General features: G+C 34.6%; 1 protein-coding gene across 4 annotated transcripts in view; it reads left to right on the top strand.

Annotated features, from left to right (window-relative positions):
* Positions 1–24,200, top strand: part of SMCHD1 (structural maintenance of chromosomes flexible hinge domain containing 1) — a 169,622-nt gene that overhangs the window by 15,984 nt on the left and 129,438 nt on the right. For all 4 annotated transcript variants that reach the window (XR_006209810.1, XM_007089496.3, XM_042961837.1 and 1 more), the window contains exons 6-12: positions 13,346–13,460; positions 13,581–13,700; positions 18,288–18,454; positions 20,356–20,446; positions 21,131–21,341; positions 23,639–23,759; positions 23,838–24,021. Coding sequence is in view for 3 of the 4 variants with exons in the window: in XM_007089496.3 (XP_007089558.1) it covers positions 13,346–13,460; positions 13,581–13,700; positions 18,288–18,454; positions 20,356–20,446; positions 21,131–21,341; positions 23,639–23,759; positions 23,838–24,021 (1,009 nt within the window). In the remaining variant the exon portion in view is untranslated. The remainder of the gene's footprint in view (positions 1–13,345; positions 13,461–13,580; positions 13,701–18,287; positions 18,455–20,355; positions 20,447–21,130; positions 21,342–23,638; positions 23,760–23,837; positions 24,022–24,200) is intronic.

Raw genomic sequence — 24,200 nt, 5'->3', positions numbered from 1 at the left:
ATGATATATTAAGTACTTTGGACCTTTCACCCTTTCCTTACTAAAGTTTGATGAGAGCTTTGTGGTCTCTAGAGCAGTAGGATGGTTTTAAACTAGGCTTTAGAAATCACCCAGTGTGACTTACAGAGTGTCTAATGAACCACATTTAGTTCTGTTGAGTTCACCATTGCTCTACTTGACAGGTCTCTGCTTAATAAAACATTCACAGCTGTTAGTGAATAGTGTCTAGTCAAGAGTTTTGTATCAGAATATGCTTATAGAAAATATCCTGAATGAGAATGTTACAGGGGAAACAAAATATACTAGAAGTTGTCAGGGTTATAAAGATAGGTCTTTGGGATATTAGCTGAATTCTAGTAAGAACTGTGACCCACAAGTCTTTTGGTATTTTCAGCTATGTTGTGTACTTCAGGTAGCACACTTGGGAAGAATCTGTTGTTGTTATTATTATTTTTAAGTAATGTTTGTTCGTGTCCTATTTTTTTCTTTTTGTCATGTCAAGGAGAATCAGTCAAATTTAGGGATTAATCTTAATATTGTTAAAAATTAATATAGTTCGCATATTTGCCTTCTTGTTTCTGAAATTTCAGCACCCACAATTTTTATCAAATTTGTACATACTTACAGTGTCATGGTTAGAGGCCATATAGTGAAGACAGTCTCAGAAATCATTTGGCTTGGTTTGAATCTAGCCTTAATAGTTGCAGGACATTGGTCAAGGTATTTTACTTCTTTGGGTTTCAGTTTACATCTGTGTAAAATGTGGATAAAACCTCATGAGGTTTTGTGAAAACCAAGTGAGTTAGTACACTGTAAAATCCTTAGAATAGAGCTTGGTTTATGGTAAGCAATGAGTAAATACAAGCTCTATAAGCTATCATTTTAGTTACTACTTTCTCATTGTTACCCTCAGACTTTTCTACAACCATTCTTTTTCATTATATTCATGAGTACATGTCATTTCAAGGATTTATAAAGTATCCACAGAGAAGGCAAAGACCATTGTCTTTTATAATGTAAGGATAGAATTTAGCATGCAATAGAAATATTAGGTATAAGGGAAAGGAGGACAAATAGTAGATTGGGCAAAAAAGGTAGAAAAATGTCATTTAAATCAAATGGAAGAGTAGAAACTATAGTGTTAGATTAAATTTTACCTGGATTCATGGAACATGGACTCTCATTTTTCTCTAGGTCTTAGCACAATGTAAACTTTTAAACTTAAGTCAAATGTTAGGGAAATTTAAAATTTTTAACAGTCATTTATTTATTTTGAGAGAGTGCGAGTAGTGGAGAGGGAGAGAGAGAATCCCAGGCAGCCTTCATGCTCAGCGTGGAGCCTGACATGGGGCTTGATCTCACAAGTCATGAGATCATGACCTGAGCTGAAATCAGGAGCCGGACACACTCAACCAACTGAACCACCCAGGCACCCCAAGACATTTTATTTTTTGGTAGAAAGCTAACTGTTGCTGGTTTTGGTCCTAGCATTTTAGGTATCACTAAACAATCAGTTGTTGTAGCTACTATATACTCATAGTCTTTGAGTCTAATATCGGTCCCTTGACCCACCCACTCTGATTTTTGTTAACATCAGATGTTAACAAAGCTTATTCCCCTAGCTTCTGCTCCTGTAGAAGAAGATTATCAGTTGCTTTACTATTTCCAGTTTAGTTTTTACTGGATACAAGAGTGGATGTCATAGGACACAGGCTATGAAAGACAAGGACAGCCTAAAATATAAAACAACTGACTCTCTTGGCCTGTAGGTTATGTTGTAGAGAGAAAAACAGAAGTAAAACACACAAAAAATTTATAAGCATTCCAGTCATGGATTATTGCTGTTAAGAAAATATTGGTGGGGAGAGAGGCGCCTGGGTGGCTTAGTCCGTTAAGCATCCAACTCTTGACTTCAGCTCAGGTCATGATGTTACGGTTCGGTTCGTGGGATAGAATGCCTCATTGGGCTCCAGGCTGAGCATAGAACCTGCTTGGGATTCTCTCTCTCATTCTCTCTCTGTTTCTCCCTCGTTCACTCTTGCTCTCTGTCAAAATAAATGAATAAACATTAAAAAAAAAAAAAAATCAGGGGCGCCTGGGTGGCTCAGTCGGTTAAGCGGCCGACTTCAGCTCAGGTCATTTCATGGTCCGTGAGTTCGAGCCCCGCGTCGGGCTCTGTGCTGTCAGCTCAGAGCCTGGAGCCTGTTTCAGATTCTGTGTCTCCCTCTCTCTGACCCTCCCCCGTTCATGCTCTGTCTCTCTCTGTCTCAAAAATAAACGTTAAAAAAAAAAAAAAATCAGGTGATGTGTTAGAGCCTGATGGGCATCTCTTAAATTAAAATCATTAGATAAGAGGGCCTCTTTGAGATTACATTGGTTGAGACTTGAATGATTAAAAGAAAATAGCCAAGTGAAGATCTGGGGGAAGAATATTCCAAGTAGAAAGAATACCAGCAAAGACAAAGACCTTGAAAGTATTATCAGCTTGTTTTGATTGGGACAGAGCAAGGAGACAAGTGTGGTTAGACCACAGTATATGGAGGGGAGAATAGAGGGAGATGAGGTGAGAGTTGTTACTTGCCAAAATTCTTTATAACTCCTGCTCAACCTTGGTACTCCTCTTCCACCCACCCTTTTTATTTTGAAAAAGTTAAAGCTAACAGGTTGAAAGAGCAGTATTAGCATGCACGTATCTTTCACCTAGATTTATTTGCTAAATAACACTTTGTCACATTTGTTATCTTCTGTCTATATGCATACTCACATTCCCTTCCTAAATCATTTTAAAAATTAGATTCTTTATGAAATTTCACTACTAAATACTGCAGCAAGTATCTCTTTCACAGGGATATTCTCATAATGATAATACCATTATCACACCCAAGAAATTTATCATTGATTCAAAGTATATAATGTTCATATTCAAGTTTTTCCCCTTTGTTAGGTCTCTATGTTCTCCTTTACTCTACAATAATTTGTCACATATATGTCTTTAACAATACTAGTTTTTTGTGGAGTTCAGGCTAGTTGTAGAAAGGTTCAAAACCCGGATCTGGGGGTGCCTGGGTGGCTCAGTCGGTTGAGCGTCCGACTTCAGCTCAGGTCACGATCTCACGGTTCGTGAGTTTGAACCCCGCGTCAGGCTCTGGGCTGATGGCTCAGAGCCTGGAGCCTGCTTCCGATTCTGTGTCTCCCTCTCTCTCTGGCCCTCCCCCATTCATGCTCTGTCTCTCTCTGTCTCAAAAATAAATAAACATTAAAAAAAAAATAAAAAAAAACCTGGATCTGAGTGTTTCTTCAGCACTATTCTTTTCCTCAGCAGTTTATGAACATTGTCATACAGAAAAGTTGAAATTCTACAGTGATAACCCAGATATTCATACCTACATTCTTTTTTTTTTTTTTTAAATATAATTTATTGTCAAATTGGCTTCCATACAACACCCAGTGCTTATCCCAACAAATGTCCTCCTCAGTGCCCGTCTCATACCTATTTTCTACCATTGACTGTTGCTTTCCCACTAGTCTATCCTACCGATCTTCAGTTCAGGTTTTAAAATTTAATTCAAAATAAATTACAGATATCTGTAACCTTTTTCCTAATGCTTAAAGCATTGATACCATTACTAGAGTCCGTTTCTTTTGAGGTAAAATTTATATGCAGTGAAATGCTCACATCTGTCTGAAGCTTTTCATTGGATTTCTTTATTTTTTATGGTTCTGTAATTTACATACCATAAAATTCACCATATTAAAGTGTACAATTTAGTAGTTTTGAGTATAGTCACAAAGTTGTGCATCATCACCACTAATTCCAGAACGTTTTCATCACTCCAAAAGAAAAGAAACCTTTACTCATGGTGGTCACTTGTGTGTCCCCTCACCATCTCCCTCACTCTTAGCAGTCGTTAATGTGCTTTCAGTAGTTGTTAGTCTAATTTTTAGTTGTTTTTGTAGGGATTACAATTAACATCTTACAATCCAGTTTGGATTAATAGCAATTTACTGTCTGGAATATACAAAGAATTTGCCTCTATATGGCTTTATTCTCCTCCTACTCCTTTGTGTTATTTTTATATAAGTGACATCTTTATACATCATAGTTGCATCAACATAGTTTTATAGTTACTGCTTTATGCAGTTATCTTTTAAATCAGAAGGGGGAAAAATCAGAAAGGATGTAAAAAGCATCATCTTTAGTAACTATTTTGGGCAGATCTACTAGCAACAAATTCCCTCAGTTTTTGTTTATCCGGGACTGTCTTAACCTTTCCTTTATTTTTGAAAGTTGAGTTTTTTCTTTTAATGCTTTGAACATGTTTGCCTACTGCCTTTGGTTCCATAGTTTCTGATGAAGAATCAGCTGTTAATCTTATTGCATATCCCTTGTGTGTGACTAATCTCTTCTGTCTGCTTTCAAGATTTTTTTTTTTTTTTCTGGCTTTTAATAGTTTGATACTGATGTGTCTAGGTTTGGGTCTTTTGAGTTCCTTCTACTTGGTGTTTGAACTTCTTAGATTTGTAGATTAATGTTTTTCATCACATTTGTGGAAGTATTTGGCCATTATTTCTTCAAATCTTTCTCCTCTGTGGCTCTTATTATCCATATATTGATATGCTTGATGGTGTCCTATAGGTTTCTGAGATTGTGTTCATTTTTCTTTATTCTTTTTTCTTTTTGTTCCTCAGACTAAGTACACTCAGTTGACCTGCCTTTAAGTTCACTGATTCTTTGTTCTGCCAACTCAGATCTGCTAGTGAGCCACTTAACTGAATTTTTTTAAATTGCAGAACTTTTATTTGGTTCTTTTTTAAAAAAATAATTTCTGCCTCTGTTGTTTATTTGGTGAAACACTGTGCTCATACTTCACTATTTACTTCATGATTTCTGTTCATGTAATGCACTTTAAAATAGCTGATTTAAGGGCTCCTGGGTGGCTCAGTTGGTTAAGCATCCTACTCTTGGTTTTGGCTCAGGTCATGGTCTCATGGTTCGTGAGATCAAGCCCCACATCCGGTTCTTTGCTGACAACGTGGAGCCTGCTTGGGATTCTCTTTCTCCCTTTCTGCCCTGCCCCCAAAATAAATAAGTATTTAAAAAATAAAATAGCTGATTTAAATCTTTGTCTAGTAAGTCTAGTGTCTGGGCTTTCTCTGAGACAGTTTCTTCTTACTGCTATTTTTCCTGTGTGTGGACTATACTTTAATTTGGCATGGCTTATAATTTTTTTCTTTTTTTAAAACTATTTTTAATGTTTATCATTTTTGAGCGAGAGAGAGAGAGAGAGAGAGAGTGTGTGTGTGTGTCTGTAGAGGAGGAACAGAGAGAGGGGGAGGCACAGAATCCAAAGCAGGTTCCAGGCTCTGAGCTGTCAACACAGAGCCCAATGCGGGGCTCGAACTCAGGAACTGTGAGATCACGATCTGAACCAAAGTTGGCCACCCAACCTACTGAGCCACCCAGGCGCCCCAGTTTACAATTTTTTGTTGAGAATAAGACATTTTAAATAATATAGTGTTGCAACTCTGGAAATTAGATTGATCCTTCTCCCGAGGGCTTGTTTGTTGCTTCTGGTTTTTTTGTTATTTTTATAGTTTCCCCTCTAAACTAATTCTGTAAAGTCTGTATTCTTTATCTTGTGTTGCTAGCTAGTGATTGGACATTTCCTTAAATGTCTGGAACCATCAAGTCTTCCGAGCTTTTGCCAGTGCGTTCTGTTTGCATATTGGAGTATGTCTTTAATGCTCTGGTAGGAAGTTTAAAACTCTGCCTTAGTCTTTACTTCTTGCTTGCACAGAACCTCAAAGTCAGCCAGAAATGAAAGCTTAGGGCTTTCTTGAGCATGTGGCTAGCCCTGCATATGAGTATGCCCTTCTTCTCTATTCTCATGAATATGTTGCAGCTTTTAAAACCCACTATGGATCTCTCATTCTCCAGCTTTTCTTTGTCAGTTTTTGGCCAGGTTCTTATTTCCTCCCAGTTGTTTTCATTGCGTTCCTCAGCTGTGATCATAAATAATTACCATTGATAAGTTTTTGACAAATGACTGAGGGAAAAGTGGTTCACAGTGAGCAGGTTCTGAGTTGGGTCAAATAAAGGCAAACCCTATGAGTGGAGGTTCCTTGGGAACTGTCAGACAAATCTAATAATGGCAGTTCTATGGGAAAGGGGCTTTAGGGGAACTCCAAACTTGCTCCAGTGACTCCTGGGTAGCTGGTTTTCACTGTGATTGTAAGGCTATCAGTTTTCAAGGCTTCTGTGGAGCTGGTGAGGCGGGAAGTGGGATTGGGCATGTTAAAACATCACAGAGCTCACTGTTCTGAGATTCAACTGTGTGTCTTGAATAAACACTCCTTGGATTGTTCAAGCCTTTGGTTAATACTTATTCTGAAAATGTTGATTTTTGACAATGTTTGCAGATGTTCTGTTGCTTTTATCAATGAGTGAGTTTTCATAGGTCCTTACTCTACCATTATGGAAGTGCTCACTCTGTTAACCGACTTTTGACAAATGCATTCACCTGTGTAATTCAAACCTCTAATAACATGTAGAACATTACATGAACCTAGAAAATTGGCTCATCACTCAGGCATTATTATAATCATTGCCTTAGAAGTTAAATTCGGGGTGCCTAGGTGACTCCGTTGGTCGAGTGTCGGCTTCAGCTCAGGTCATGATCTCGCAGTTTGTGAGTTTGAGCCCTGCATCATGCTCTGTGCCGACAGCTCAGAGCCTGGAGCCTGCTTCAGATTCTGTGTCTTCTTCTCTCCCTGCCCCTCCCCTGCTCGCGCTCTTTCTCTCAAAAATAAACAAACGTTTAAAAAAACAAAAGAGGGGTGCTTGCATGGCTCAGTTGGTTAAGCACCTGACTTTGGCTCAGGTCATGATCTCACGGTTCTTGAGTTCAAGCCTCTCACAGGACTCTCTATCAGTGCAGAGCCCACTTTGGATTCTCTGTCTTTGTCTCTCTCTGCCCTGCTCCTGCTGGTGCTCCATCTCTCTCTGCCCCTCCCCCGCTAGTGCATATGCTCTCTCTCTCATAAAAAACATTAAAAAAATTTTTTTTAAAAGAAGTTCAATTAGATACCTAGAACATAATTGCTGTGTGGTCATAATCCAGATGTGTGTTGAATCAGTGCTACCTCCTGCTCAGCCATTGAAAGGTCCTCAACTTAGGTAGCCTTTTTTTTTTTTTTTTAATAAAAATAGTATGCCACATAGCTTATTTCCCATGCCATTTTTTTTTAGGTTGTAGAAATGGACCCTCAACAGGATTTTCCCTAATTTTGCTAAAGAAAAAGTTCGTCTTCAATACTTTTCTGCAAATTTGGATGAACTTTTACTTTCTGGTATTGGTGTTACTTGAATTCAGAGAATGATTATGGAACATTTAAGCATCCTACTTTAATTGGGTTAGTTTCATTGTGTTGCATAGATTATTCCAGAAACTCTAATAAGGCATCTGTGGCCATTTGTCAGTTTTATTGGAGGTAAAGCTTTCTTTATTGTGGGGTTATTCCCTTTGATAGGTTCAAGGTAGATATAAATATACATATGTAGTCACTCTACCCTATTTCCTGGCAACCACTTATATTTTAGTTTCTTTTACTAATTTTATTCTCTCTCTTGTTCCTTTTTCTTACTTTCAACATCTTCTGTGATTTCTTTTCTTGCATATTTTTTCTCTCTTTTATACAGTACTAATATATCAAAAAGATACAGTGTCCTTTTACATTGTATCAAGAATATGAATGTTTTTTGAAATTCTTTTGGATTATGTTATTCCTGAGGGATCTTTCTAAATTCTCTAGAGGAGTGCTTCTGTGATGCAAAAATTTTTGTAGGGTCTTAGATTATCTTTCTCTTGTACTTACCTTCATGAAGGGATGTTTATATAACCCTTGAGTGTAGATAAAGGAAATTTTCTGGACTTATTTACACAAGTCTGAAACCTAGACATTTGTGTTCTTAACCTTATTTGCTATGATAGGGTTTTTGCCTAGGTTAGATTTGCATAGATGGTTTGGGTTGAAAAGTAGACTTAATTCCTGGTGATTATGTCCATTCACTGTCAGTGACTAGAATTCTTAGTTTTGAATCAGTCTAAGTATGTGTGTGTTTAATCTCTGAGCCCATCTCTCTCTAAACTTTTGTGTATTTCCCATATATGTTTTTAAGATAATATTGGGGGATATTTTCAGGTTGTTTCCTAGAAGCATTGCCATAATAATTAAAGTCTTAGAAACCATTTACTTTGTAGGGGTGTGGGGGGGCAGCTCGATCTCACAACCTTGGAATCATGAGCTGAGCCAGTAGCCAGTATCAAGAGTCAGTTGCTTAACTGGCTGAGCCACCCAGGTGCCCCTACTTTTTTTTTTTTTTTAATACATTAGGTTCATAGAATTTAATTAATTACAGTTTTTGGTTTATAACAATTTATCAATTCAGGCATTGTATTTTTAAGGTTTATTGAAAAATTTAATAAGCCGAATAACCAGAATTTACCACCCAAACCAGTAAGTAGCACAGTTTCTGTAACTTACATCTGTGTGTTCCTCCCTTGTTCTGTTTTTTTTTCCTCTCCATCACAGTTAACTATCTTGAATTGTTTTTCTTATTTCCTTATTTGAACAAAATATTTTATTTTTTATTAAAAACAAAATTTTTTTAATGTTTATTTTTGAGAGACAGAGCGTGAGTAGGGGAGGGGCAGAGAGAGAGGGAGACACAGAATCTGAGGTAGGCTCCAACTCTGAGTTGTCAGCACATAGCCACCCAGGCCTGAGCCACCCAGGCCTGAGCCACCCAGGCACTCCTCCTTATTTTTGTTTTTAAATGTTTGTTTATTTTGAGAGAGGGGAGGGGAGGGACAGATTGAGAGAGAGAGAGAGAGAGAGAGAGAGAGAGAGAGAGAAAGAGAAAGAGAATCCCCAGCAGGGGAGGCTTTGCTGTGTGCAACACAGGGCTTGATCTCACAAATCAAACTGTGAGCTCATGACCTGAGTCGATACTGAGATTCGGGATGCTTAACCAACTGAGCCATGCAGGTGCCCCCTTATTTCCTTATATTAAAAAAATCTAACTTTGCTTGTTTTTTGATGCTGCGAAAAAGGATAGTCATATGATATGTTGTTCTATAAGGGACTTGTATTTTCACTTAATATTAGGTTACTAAGATTTCGTCTTTGTGTGGGTCTGTAGTTTTTTCTTTTTCATAACCATATAATATTCTTTTGTGCATACTTAAAATTGCACTGTATTTATCCAGTCTCCAGTCAGTGGGCATTTGGCTCCCCATGCCACATTTGGCATTATAAGCATTACTATCTTACTTATAAGTGTTTATGTGTGTGTATAATGTTACATATGTATTTGCTAGTCCAAATCTACGTAAGTTCTTAGATACCTAGAAGGGAATTTGTGGGTTAAAAGATAAAAGTTCCAATGTACAAGGTAGTAAATTGTTTTCCAGAGTGATTGTATTTATTTATACTTCCATCACTTATGTAAGTTTGAGGGTTTTTTTTTTCTTTTGAAAGTTTGGGTTTTGAAACTCACATATGAAGCCATTTGAGTCTGTTGTTTTGGTGGGAGGAATTTTTTACTATTGCTTTGATTTTTTAAATATAGTTATAAGAATATTTAGGCAATTACTGACTTAGTTTTGGTAAGTTATATTTTACTAGGAATTAGTCCATTTCATTACATTTTCAAGTTTAGTAGTGTATATTTACTGGTAATGTTTTCAAAGAAATAATGTATGCTTTGATAAATTAAAAAAATTTTTTCTCTTTTCAAATTCTTTGATTTCTGCTCTTAATGTCCTTTTTTTTTTTTTTTTTTCTTTTTTGGTGTAGTATCTTGAGGTGTGGAATCTTAGATGATTGATTTGAGATTTTTCTAAGATGATGATTTTGTGCTACAAATCTTTAAGAACTATTTTCACTACATCCCACAAGTTTTGATAATGGTGTATATTCATTGTCCTACAGTTTGGTGTATTTTTTATTTCCTTTGTAATTTGCTCTTTGATCCATAGATTGAGGAATGTGTTGTTCAATTTCTACGTGTTCTTAACATATTTTCCTCTTTATGTTGATGTCTAGTTTGGTTTTATTATAGTCAGAGGAAATATTCTCTATACACTCTATTTAAATTTGTTGTTGAGATTTGTTTTGTGCTCCAGAATATGATGTATTTGGGGGAATTTTCTGTGTCCTTGAAAAGAATATATATTCTGCTGTTGTTGGGAGGCGTGTTCTGTAAATGTCAATTTGATTCCATTCGTCGATATTGTTTAGTTCTTTTATATCCTTGATGGTTTTATATCCTTGCTGGTATATTCTTTTATATCCTTGCTGGAATTTTGAAGTCCCCCACTTATTTACAGGTGTGTTTCTTTTTTCACTTCTTAATTTCTGCTTTATGTATTTTGAACTTGTGTTAGTTTATGTATACGCAGTTAGAGAATTGTTATGCATTCTTGGTAAGTGGATCCTTTTATTATTCTGTAATGCTACTCTGTCCTTGATAATTTTCTTGCTCTGAAGTATATTTTATGTGATATTCTTTAGCTTTCTTTTCATTCATGTTTTCCTGGTTGGTATGTCTTTTCTTATCCATTTTCTTTTAACCTACCTGTATCATTATATTGGAAATTCTTGTAGACAATTTATACTTGGGTCACTTTTTTATTCATTTTATTTAGTGTATTTGTATTGTCACATTTACTATAGTTCTTGATATATATGTCAGGACTTAAGTATGTCTTGTATAGCTTCTCTATTCCTTTTATTTTTCATTTTTCTGGCCTTTTTATGGGTTACTCAACATACTTTTCTGTATTTTGCTATTTTTATAAAGTGATTTTGACTATATTTTTGGTTTTATATTTTAGTGGTTCTGAGGAATACTGTATACATACATAACATTACATTGTACTAGTAAGGATATTTTACCACTTAAAGTGAATTTTAGAAATTTTAGCAAATTATTTAGGTCCCCTCACTGTCTCTCATTTATAATTGAGTTTTCTTAAGTTTTACCTCCATGTACATTGAGAACCATATCAAACGGTGTTATTTTGATTTCATCAGACTAATATAATTTAAAAACTCAAGAGGAGAATGAAGACCTATTTATCTATGTATTTGTTTCATTGTTCTTGCTTTTTTTTTTTTTTTTTTTTTTGATCATTTCCTGGTGATACTCCTTATCAGCTTGCTTTGATGTTACTGCAGCTACTCCAGCTTTTACATTTGTGTTGATGGTAACTTTTTTTCCAACTTTTTAACCTATTGTCACTTTATATTTAGAGAGTTTCTAGAAAAAAAATAGTTTCCTTAAGGTAGAATATAGTTGTGTCTTAAAATTACACAATCGCTGCCTTTGAATTGAGGTTTCAGACCAGTTACATTACTGTGATTATTGGGATGTTTTGATTTAAACTCTGCGGTCTTTGTTATTTGTTTTTTTCATTATGTTTTTTTTGTTGTTGTTCCTGTTTTTCTTTTTTCTTCTGCCTTATTTTAAAATGAGTATTTTGTGTGTATTTTAAAATGAGTATTTTATTTCCTTTGTTGGCTTATTATTTGCTACCCTTGTTGTATTGATAATGTTAGCATTCAAAGTATGTATGTTCAATTTGTCACAGTCTATATCAAGTAATAATATACTACTTACATACAGTATTAGCATACCACAGCAGTAATACCTGTGCCATTTACTGTCTTAAAATTTATTTAGTATTAATTATTTTGAGAGAAAGAGACAGAGTGTGAGCAGGGGAGGGACAGAGAGAGAGGGTGACACAGAATCCAAAGCAGGCTCCCGGTTCTGAGCTGTCAGCACAGAGCCCAGCACAGGGCTTAAATTCATTACCTGAATTCATTACCTGAAGTTGGATGCTTAACCAACTGAGCCAGGTACCCCCATGCCATTTACTGTCTTGATGTTTTGTTTTTACAAAGCTTCTGTTGATATATATTAAATATTGAATTGTATTCTTTTTATTTTCCTTTATTTTTATTTTTTAAGTTTATTTATTTTGAGAGAGAGAGAACACGCATGAGCGGGGAAGGAGCAGAGTGGGAGGGAGGGAGAAAATCCTAAGCAGGCTCCGTGCTTTCAGCACAGAACCCAACATGGGGCTCGATCACATGAACTGTGAGATCAGGACCAAGAGTCAGATGCTTAACCGACTAAGCCACCCAGGTGCCCTCGTTATTTTCCTTTAAACAGGAGTCCTTCCCTCTGTTTAATTCACACATTCATCACCTTACATACTTCTTTTTTTTCCCTCTTAACGCAGAAGAAAAAAAAAATTAAAAAAAAGACAGTTAAGTTTAAATCAAAACATACCAATAGTCACAGTAATGTAATTGGTCTAAAACCTCAATTGAAAGGCAGAGAAGAGGATTTTTAAATTTTATTCTCTTAGCACATTTCAGTTATACATACAGTAGTGTTAATGATTAGATCCTCAGACCTTATTTTTCTTATAGCTGAAAATTTGTGTCTTTTCGCAACTGCTTCCCATTTCCTGACTCCCCAGCTTTTGTCAGACATTATTTGTAGCCTTTTCCATTTTTTCCTCTTTCTAGAACTATGCTTGTAGTGTAGTGAGATAGTTTCCTACTTTGGAAAGGTATGTCTTTTATACCTACTTTGATATTTTCTGTTCCTTTTCTTTATTTCTTATGGGTAAGTTCTCTGAATGCTGTCTTTGTATTTTCTCTTTCTAGCTGTGCCACATCTGATCTTTAGCTTTTCCATTGAGTGTAATAGGGGTTGTAGCCTCACCCGCAATTCTGTTTGTATCTCATATTGGGAAATGGTGTCCCTTGATACCTAGCCTTTATTTTGAGAACCCAGGGATGCTTACTCTCCAGAGTGTTGTTATGGTGCCATAAGAGGTTCTTTTGTGTCATGTTACTAGGAAATAAGAAATGTTTTTGCTATAATTCTCATTATTCAGAAATTATTTTTACAAGTTTAGAAGCAGTAAACAATTTTGAAGGGACAATTCTAGGGGCAGTAGGATATATAAGGATACAGATATTTATTTAGTCTTGTTTGCTAAGAGAGTTTATGATTTAGTAGGGTGGGCCCAAGAAGGTGCATTTTTTGAGTTTCCAGGTGATGCTGATATAGCTGGTCTGGGGAATACATTTTGAGAACCACTGGACTATTTATCTTGACTTTGGGCTCTGATTCTTTTACCTTGAATGGGGGTGTTGTCTAGCTTAAGGGTCATTTTATTAACACTTAATAAAAGTGCTTTAACAATTTCCTTTGGCATCTAAGTAGCTTGTTTAAAGTCACTGCATTAATGTTTTATTTTAGTGATCATTCAGGATATGTTCGTCCAGTACCAGTGCCACGCAGTTTAAATAGTGATATTTCCTATTTTGGTGTTGGGGGCAAGCAGGCTGTTTTCTTTGTTGGACAATCAGCCAGAGTAAGTAAAAAGATTTCTTTTAAATGACAGTTGATTAAAATACTTGGAGGTTGATTCTGTCTAAATTACTAATTAGTTTAACTTTTAGGAATTTTTAAAGTAGTCTTTAATATTTAACAGATGATAAGCAAACCTGCAGATTCCCAAGATGTTCATGAACTTGTGCTTTCGAAAGAAGATTTTGAGAAGAAGGAGAAAAATAAAGAGGCAATATATAGTGGATATATTAGAAACAGAAAGGTATGATACATTTTAACTCATTAATTATAAAGTTGTTAAATTGGACAGATAGAGACAAGTACTTTTTTTTTCAATTTCTAGCTAAGATACTTAGCTATTGCTTTAAAAACTTGAAGGTATGGAATTTTCAAATTCCATTACTTTTTCTTCTTTTTGCTTTAGTCTTGTGAATAGCAAAAGTGACCATATACATGCTTTCTCAGGCTGGAAATCTTCAATGCAACAAGATGTCTCATGAAGCTGAGTAAACTTCCTTGGAAATTGATCATATAATTATAAACTTTTTCCCTTACACTGAGATTGATTTTTTAAATCTTTTTTTGTCTAACAGTTTCCGACTTAGAGTAGAAAACACTTATAGTATAGGGAAATAAGCTTTTAGGAAATCGGAGCTCCAGAGAAATAAATGAGTGATTTACTTTTGTTAGAAATTTGCATTCATATTCTAATTTTAATGAGCAGAATATTAATGAATTTGAGTCTTGGTGGTGAGTTCATAGTATTGTATTATTCAACTTTTCTCCACTTGAAATATTTTAGAATTGTTTTAAAATCTTTAAAGTTTGAGCTTTTTAAGTCTTTTCTTATTCTAAAACAAGTTATAAAAAATTTATAGAAGAGTATAAATAAAAATGTGCTCAGATTCCAGAAAAAAATATCTAGTTGAATTTCTAGTCTTTTTTATTTTATTATATGGCTATAGGGTGTTTGGTTTTTTTGTTTTTTGGGGGGTTTTTTTTGGTATTTTTAAATTTTAATTCCAGTGTTACACAGTGTTGTACATTAGTTTTGGTGTGCAATACAGTGATTCAACAATTCCGTATATTACTCATTGCTCATCAAGAGTACACTTATTGAAACTAATATAACACTGTAAATAACACTGGAATTAAGAATAAAACCTCCTTATTGGCATCTTGAGTTGGAAGGGGAAAGTATACTCTTAATCCCCTTCATCTACTTACTTTTTTTTTATATAACACTTTTGAGCGCACATTTTTTTTTAACATTTTGAGTATTTCTCCATTTTATAAAATATTTTGCTGTACCACACACTTTTTATTATTTTTTTTAATGTTCATTCACTTTTGAGAGAGAGAGAGAGAGAGAGAGAGACAGCATGTGAGCAGGGGAGGGACAGAGAGAGAGGGAGACACAGAACTTGAAGCAGGCTCCAGGCTCTGAGCTGTCAGCACAGAGCCTGACGTGGGGCTCGAACCCATGAACTGTGAGATCATGACTTGAGCCAAAGTTGGATGCTTAACTAACTGAACCACTCAGGTGCCCTAGTACACACACATTTTTAATACCTTCATGGTGTTTTGTCTGAATGTGTTATAATTTGACTATTCTGTTGAGCATTTACTGTATTTAAAGGATTTTATTATAAATACACTGCCATGAATGTCTTTGCAGTTTTTTCTTCATATAGCTATTACAATCTTAATAGTTATGACAATGAATTTAAACTTTTTAAATGTTCATGGTGTGTATTACAAAATTGCTCTTCTAGAAGGTTAAACCCACATCTAATATACTCCCCAAAACAGTATGTGGAAGGGCCTATCTGATAATTTCCTTATTTTTAAAAAGTAGAGTGGAGGGGAAGGCGGTAAAATGCTGGCAATTTGACAGGTGAAAATAATACCTTTTCTTTATTAATGGGCTGATTTTTTTTTTTTAATACTTACAAGCCACCTTTATTTTCTGTATAACTTAACATTCTCTGTTTAGGAAATTTCTTCATTTTGCTCATCCCTCTTTTCCCCTTTTTAAGTTTGTTGTATTTATTACACAATTTATATATCATATTATATTTACATACTGATATTCCATCTTTGTCATCTTATGTTACCGTCACAAAGCCCTGTAAAGTATATTTGTGGAAATATTATGCTGTGTTAAAACTGGTGGAAAATAGGAGTTCAGAATTCAAGTGATTTTTAAAACTGTATAGGTATGATAAAGCTTGGATAGAACTAATGTCTCTTGGATCATCATTTCTGCCACTTTTTCCTGTGATTTTGTGCTTAATTTGTCCCAACATAGGTTTCATGGCTACTGGTAGGCCCTTGGTCCTTTTCTTTTTCTGGACAATCTTTTCCAGCCTACTATTTGGCTTCTCCAACTTTTACACACAGTTATTACAATGTGTACAGAGTTGGTGGCTCTTGATGTACAACCAGGAGTCTTGCTTTTTCTAGGAGGCAATATATATGCTACTTAATACTAACAGTTCTTAAATCTGTATTTGTCAAGACTTTTCTCTTAAGATTGAGACACTGAATCAGGCTGGACTCCATTGAGGAAATAAATCATTGTAGGCTCTTCAAACAGAAAAGGATTTAATAAAAGGAATTTGATGTTTGCATGATTTTTGAAAGCGCTAGGAGTGGGCTTTTGGCTGAGCCTTATAGAAAGCTATTGGGACACTCTGAAGTGACCTTCAAGGCATGCTGTAACATCTGCTATAATCAGGTAGCTGGAGGACCACCACTGGATCTGGAATTTAGAAACACCCTGCCTTATCTGTGATCCAGGTGTTGGAAAGGTCTTGCTGCCACAATTGTTCCCAACATCAAAACACAGACCTTCTGGCTATAACCTGTGCTGTATCAGTGCTAACACTTGAAGCCAGAACTTGAATATTGGTCTTTCAGTACCTTGCATGATAACAGAAGACGTTCAGGACATCTCAGGAAATGGGCTTTGAGTCATTTTCCTCTTCTAAATCTTTGGCTACTACATCTAATTGATGAAACCGAATTCGCATCCACAACCTAAAATGTAAGGGAGTCTGAAAGGTAGACTTTTGGTTTTGCATTCTCTGCAGCCCAGGAAGGGACAACAAAAGGTGGGATGAATTGGTGCTGAATACCAACTGATTACATCTGGTATACTCATTTCCAATTTCAGTTAGATGTCCTTCCAGATGTTCCATAAAGAACTCACTTTTGGTACCTCTGAAATCAGATTATTATCTACATCTTTCCCTAATTCTTTCTTTCTCTTCACCTTTCCTCTACCCTTTTCAATTAACAGTATCCCTTGGCCAGAGTAGTTAGTAATTGTGTAATCCTTGTTAATCATTCACCATTCAGTTCTGACTTTTAAAATAGCTTTTCATCTACCCTCTCTTCCATCCATTTTCACTGCTTCTTTCAGCCTTTCCAGCCTCATCTTTCATCATATATTTAATATATACTTCAAACTACCTTGTTTGCCTTATACTCTCAAATCCTTCATATTCTCATGGGGCTGGAATGTTCTAATCTTCTGGGAAAATGTCACACTCTTTAATTCTGTAGCTCTTGGTTCATATCTTTATAATGGCACATTGTTTTGTAATCACTTGTTTCTCATCTATTAGATGGAATTTATAGGGAGGAGGGGCACTGTCTTAGTTAACTCTTATCTTCCTTGTGCCTATATTGAGTCATAGGACTTAGAAGGTGCTTGATAAATATTTGGTAATGAACCCACATCATTAGTAAACCCAAACTAATCCACTAAGCTCTCAAAGGGTATAAAATGTTATTTGTATACTGTATGTTGTAGCTGTAGTGTTAGTGTGTAGCAATGCATTGGAATGGTTTTGGAGGGTTGGTTTGTTTGAGTGTTTATTTTTTTGAGCAAGAGAGATAGAGGGTGTGTGCATGTGCCCAAGTAGGGGAGGGGCAGAGAGTGAGGGAAAGAGAGAATCCTAAGCAGGCTCCGCATTCAGCAAGGAGTCTGATGGGGGGCTTGATCTCAAAACTGCGAGATCATGACTTAAGCTGAAATCAAGAGTCAGATGCTTAACCATCTCTGGCACCCTTAGAGGGCTTGTTTTTATTTACTTAATGTGCTGTAGTAATAGATGCTTATTAAAAAAAAACAGTTTCCTAGATGTAATAGTTCAGCGTGTATCCTTACAAGCTTTTATGTATATAGCAACATACATAGTGTATGTATGTATATACATGTAATTTTAACACATATAGACTAACTGTAAAAACGAGACATTTGTAATTCTTACCCTCAAACACTCCCTGTTCTTTCCCCCTCCCCACTTTACTTCTGAGCAAGCTATAGATATTCTCTGAAACTGGACTAGGGCACAGGATGATTTTACTCCCTTTTAAACACAGTTCCTTTGGGCTAAGCCAGCTGGGTTCAGGCTGCATCCCAGTTTTCTTGAACATGGAGAGCTGGGCATTTGTCCTGACCAATTTAAGTGGTAGGTATCTCAAGGAAGAATTCTTTCCACCCTAGAGTAAGTGTCCTCAGTTTTTTTTCAGCATTTTTAAACTCAGTATTTGTTGTTGTTGTTTTACCTTTTCTTTTATGATTCTACAATTGGTTTAGCATTATGGTATAGGGTATTCCTGTATATATGCCACATTAGCAATTTATGTTAAAGCTATCCTGCTCTCACAGCATTGTCACATACTCAGATGATTTGTATTGGACCATTTTCCTTCAAAAGTTTTTTGAAGCCTGTTTATGGAACTATCCAAGCAAATCATATTAAAAGTCAATGTAAATGTTATTTGTTTATTACAATTAAGTGTATCTAACCTATTGTATTTATATTCACTCTCCTAGCCATCTGATTCTGTTCACATTACAAATGATGATGAAAGATTTCTACATCATCTTATCTTAGAGGAGAAAGAAAAAGATAGCTTTACTGCTGTGGTTATCACAGGAGTACAACCAGAACACATACAGTACTTGAAAAATTATTTTCTTCTTTGGACAAGACAGTTAGCGTAAGTAATTATTTGAGGACATGTTACTACTTTTTAAAGACAAAATATTACAGATACATCAAAAACCTCTTTGCTGTGTGTTTTGTGCCTCATTTCCTTCCCTTCAGTACAGTAACCAGTGCTCTGATCTTGGCATTAAAATACTTCTCTATTCTGTAAATAAATATTGATGACTTGCAGTATGTTGGTCGTTATTTGAAGGACAGGCTTTTGAGACCTGTCATAAAATTTAAAATAAACTTAGGAACTTATATCAAATTCAGCACCATCACTTTCATATTCCCCTTTTGTGGTTCTTCTCTGTAGCACCTATCATAATCTTCCGTACCATGTATTTTTTTTTTAATTTTTTGTCTGCCTTCCCCTATTGGAATCTTTTTTATGTACTACTGTATCCCTAGTGTTTCCTGTTAAGTAATAGATGCTCAATAAATGTTTATCGAATGCATGAAGTCTGTTAAAATAAAAATATGCAAATTGGCCTATATGATCTAATAATACTGAAAATAAATTGTTGTATATCTATTCCAGGACAACTTTTAGGGAGTATGACATATTCCATTAAACTAAATCATCAGAATGTTTAATGGTTCTTAGTTTTTTCTCTGTAAACATAGTAAGGACCATTTATTTCCATAATTTGCATTAGTCTGAATTACTGAGTATGGCAAAAATGGGTACAACTGCACAAAATTTACATTTTTTAAAAGACATTTTTTGTATTTACCCAAAAGACTAATGTACTTAATTTGAGATTTTTTTTTTATTTTGTAGAGAAATGTATACTAACAGTTTAAAAATTTTTTATGGGAAAATAATTTTATTTTAGAAGTATCTTTTCTTCTTGCTGCGTATTGATGTTTATTGACTCTGTAACCTAAGAATTTTAAATAGGACTTTGGAATTTTTATTCTCGAAGTACACATCTCATTAGCTATTTTGTAATGATTTCTTTTAACCAAAGGAGCTCAGTGTACATAACACAGAATATAATCTTGCTGTAGCAAAGAATAATCTATTACTTTAACCATTCTTTGAAATTCTTTTAAGCTATTTATAGCACTTTCTTAATGTATTCTTGTAAACTAACTGTTGATTACGGTAACACTTTTGATATGCATGAGGAAAGACCTAAAGATTTTCAGTGATTTCCTTTTATTTCAGTATTTTAAAGATTAGCTAGGATAATTTTTTACAAATAAAATTCACATGAAGGAATATTGCAAATACTTGTTTGAAGAGTAAATAATAACATAGTATGGTTTAGCCCTAAATAATCTTACCAAAAAACTTTTAAAACTTAAAAACAAAGTAGCAGCGAGTTGTGAATTGGTTTTTAAAGGGATTATGTTGAATTTATTAGTTTTGCTTTAGGAATGTTAGGGGAAGAATGTCTCAATGCTGTAAGAGAGGAGAGACGAGAGTTATAGAATAACATTCTCATATTCAGATAGTTTAAAAATATCCAATCCTATGTACTCCCTGATTATTTAAGTCTCTTTTAGAACATTCCTGACAAGTAGAATTATAGTCTCTTGCCTTCTAGTTCTCATACTATACTTCTTAGAAGTGTAATTTATGTGGGCTTTTGATGTTGGAAGGGCCAGGATTGTAGTCCACCTCTCTCCAACTCTAGTTTTGTAACCTTAAATTGTGTGAACTCCTTGCACCCCAATTTCTATATCCATAAAATGAGATCGTAATACCTGCATTTCAAATTGTTTATACCGTTAAATGGTATACTGTATTTAAGAATGCTTAGTATAGTGCTTGGCTGGTACCTACCAAATAGATACTGCCAAATAGTGGTCATAAAAATTATTTTTGTAGGTTATTATGTGAACTGTAATTTTATGAATTAAATTGAATTAAAAGTATAAAGTTATTTTTCTACATTTTAGGCATATTTATCATTACTATATTCATGGCCCAAAAGGCAATGAAAAACGTACATCAAAAGAAGTTGGACCTTTCAACAACATTGATATTGAAGTAAGATAAAATTCTTTTTTAAAATATTACAAGTTATTAGGTATCTGTTCCAGTTCCAAATGACTTTGGATAAGAAAAATCAGTCAATAGACAACCCTTCTTTCTTTGTCTTTTACCAAAGTATTTTGGCAATTTAATATTTAAATAGAGAGATCATTATTAGATCTATGTAGTTTTTGAACCTTTATTTACTATAGTATTTGCTTTCTTTTTCTCCTGTCTTCTTTAGAGATGTGAGTTGTTGCTGAACATCAGATATCAAAGTGGGGAGGAAAAGGGATATAAAGTTTCTCTTTGTTCATAAAAGTCTTATGATGGTGAAGTAAGATTTAGAAGTATAGAACATGAATATTGGGTTCTCCATATCCTTGCCCACATCTTGGAAAGAATTTCACATGCATCGTTGTCTCACTTCCTACCTCTAGCAAGAAGCCTTAAATGTACTCCTGAGTTAATTGTTCTTTAGCTCTGCTTTGCTTATGTTCTATTTTTTTAAGTAGCATATTGTGTTCCTTATTGGGATGCTACTTATGGTTATTTAACCCATATATAAATATATTTAATTAAGCTATATGATTACTTGTTTAAATACAAGTTTTTACCTATTCTGTTGTTAGATCATAGTTGAGAGCAAAAGTGAAGTCACCATAGAATTTAATTATTTTTGTTTTATTTTTATTTTAGATTTCTATGTTTGAAAAGGGGAAGGCACCTAAGATTGTCAACCTAAGGGAAATAGAAGATGACATGCAGACGTTGTATATAAACACAGCAGCTGATAGTTTTGAGTTCAAGGCTCATGTTGAAGGAGATGGTGTAGTGGAAGGGATTATTCGATACCACCCTTTCTTATATGATAGAGAAACTTACCCTGATGATCCATGCTTTCCATCAAGTATGTTAATCTGTTATCTTAGCTACAAAATGTGAAGTTGTGATTTAGAATTTTTTAATGATTATTATTAGTTGGGCTCTTAGGGCTAGATAAATTTTAAAACTTGTTTTCTTAAGCATGTCTTAAATTCTTAGGTATTTATAATTTTTATAATTCTTGATTTATGTGTGTATTCACTTCCAGATGAGTAAAGCACTGGCTTTAAAGAATATTACATATTCTTTTCTCATGAATTGCTTACTGAACTTTTAGCTATGTACTGCATATTAATCCTTTATATATTGTTTTCTCATTATCTTTGTAGGTATTTATAAATAAGTTTTAAGCTTTTCATAGTCATGTCAGTTTTTTTTTTTTTAATGCTTTCTGATTTTGTCTTGCTTTGGAAAGCCTTCTTATATTTCCAGATTATAAAAATGTCCTGTAGTTCTCTTTAAAAGCCATTTTATGTTTAGATCTTTAATGCATGTATAATCTCCTTTTTTTGTACTACAATGAGGTAGGGCTTTGCCTTAATATTTTCCATGTGAGTATTTGGTTTTGTACCACCAGTTACTTAATGTTACTGTTTTTTAAATAGTTTGAAATATTTTATAATACTGAGTTCCAATAAGTACACACATTTGAATTCTTTAAGTTATTGATCTATTTTATATTTGTATACATGAGTAATGATACTTTTATAGCTTCATATTGTATGTTGATACTTGCAGATCAGGACACTTAACATTCTTTTTTGAGAAAATTCTTAATCTTTTGCTCTTTTGGGTAACCTTTGGAATCACTTTGTACATTCACTTAAAAAAAATCCTGGTGGGGGAGCACCTGGGTGGCGCAGTCGGTTAAGCGTCCGACTTCAGCCAGGTCACGATCTTGCGGTCCGTGAGTTCGAGCCCCGCGTCAGGCTCTGGGCTGATGGCTCGGAGCCTGGAGCCTGTTTCCGATTCTGTGTCTCCCTCTCTCTCTGCCTCTCCCCCGTTCATGCTCTGTCTCTCTCTGTCCCAAAAATAAAAAAAACAAAAAACAAAAAACGTTGAAAAAAAAAAGAATCCTGGTGGAGTACTGAGATTGCATTGAATACATAGAGTAACAATATTAAACTTTCTCATTCAGAATACTTGTTAGTCTTGTGAGTTCTGGAACCAGATTTCCTAATGTAAGTCCCATCTTTGACACTTTATGTTGTGTAAACTTTGACAAACTACTCCTTATCTGTTTCTTTATCTGTGAAATGGGAGGTAATCTCTTTCCTTGTAGAGGTGTTGTGAATTTTAGATAAGAAGCTGGTGCAAATCCTTAGAATAGTGTCCAACATTATTAGTAAGTGTGGCTCTACCTTCCACAATGTAGCTGACCCCTTTTTAATTTGCCAACCTTTTGTCATTTTTGTATGCTGTAGACAAAAAGATAAGTTCTTCAAGTGGTATCTTAAAATAAGAATCAATAAGTTGTGTGGTCCAGAGGGATTCTCCAAGAGCAAAGTGATTGGGTTTGATTGAAAGGAACTTCTTTGTTGAGTGTTTTTTGGGGGAAGAAGAGTTTATTTTGTGTAGGTGCCTGAATGCCAAAATAACTAAGGTGTTACTCTATCAGGACCATAGTGTTTGATCCTAATTTGTTTGGATATATGAAAATGTATTGCTCAGAAGCATAAAAGTGTTATAGACAATTGTGCTAATAATGCTTCTGATGCTTTGTGATATGTTATAATTGTAGCTGTATCACCTGAATTTGATCTTTGAAAATTTAATAGGTTATTTAAAGTAAAATTAAATTTAGTGTTATTGATTAATTTGTTCAAACTAGGCACAGTTGCTGCTACTAGATACTGTAGATTTCTCAGATGATTTTTATGTGAACCTACTGGTTCTGACAGAATTGTGAAACTTGTATTTGAGGTACAGTATTCAAGCTTCTGTATTTGTAGGGAAGAGCGATTCTGCTATAGGGCATAGTCTCTTTGCATGTGTGACTCTTCTACACTGTAAATAGATTTTAAAGATTGCAGGCTTAGCAGCTCGTGTAGTACTCCTAACACAGATTGATAAGTAATGTAAGTAATTATATATTAATATAAATAAGAACACCATTGATAATGGGGAACAACTTCAGAAATCTGCCTTTCTGAGGGCAAACTAAAGTTGTCATTAAGTTTTACAGAAAACAGTGTGAGAGACCTAATGAGTTTTTGTCATAGTTTCTCTGAAGCAACTTTAATATTTCACTTAAAGAAGTGGTATAAATTGCATAAACTCTATAGCAATAAACATTTTGCTCTACTCATGCATTTGCTTTAGAATTAAAAGATGAAGATGATGATGATGATTGTTTTATACTTGAGAAAGCAGCAAGAGGGAAAAGGCCTATTTTTGAATGTTTTTGGAATGGACGGCTAATACCATATACATCTGTTGAAGAGTAAGTTTTGATTTTTGCTGAAATTACATTGATTTATAAACCTTATCTTTTACTAACTGATGTTTTATTCTGTTCAAGTTTTGACTGGTGTACTCCTCCGAAGAAGAGAGGGCTTGCGCCAATTGAATGTTACAATAGAATATCTGGTGCATTATTCACTAATGACAAATTCCAGGTCAGCACAAATAAACTGACTTTTATGGATCTTGAGCTAAAATTGAAAGACAAGAACACCCTTTTCACAAGGATTTTAAATGGACAGGTATGATTTTAAATATAAATTTTGAATATTTGCCTGTGTTCTATTTTAAGTACAAGAAAAATCACAAGTAGTATAGACTTGTACTGATAATTTTTATGCTTTTTATTTTATTAAATCAAAAGAATATAAATTCTTGAGCATTTATGTGTTTGCATTACTCAAAAATTTCAAACTGATTA

The sequence above is a fragment of the Panthera tigris genome, chromosome D3, assembly GCF_018350195.1.
Source record: "Panthera tigris isolate Pti1 chromosome D3, P.tigris_Pti1_mat1.1, whole genome shotgun sequence".
NCBI classification, from domain to species: Eukaryota; Metazoa; Chordata; class Mammalia; order Carnivora; family Felidae; genus Panthera; species Panthera tigris.
The sequence above is the reverse complement of the archived record's forward strand: the minus strand, read 5'-3'. Positions and strand labels throughout refer to the sequence as shown.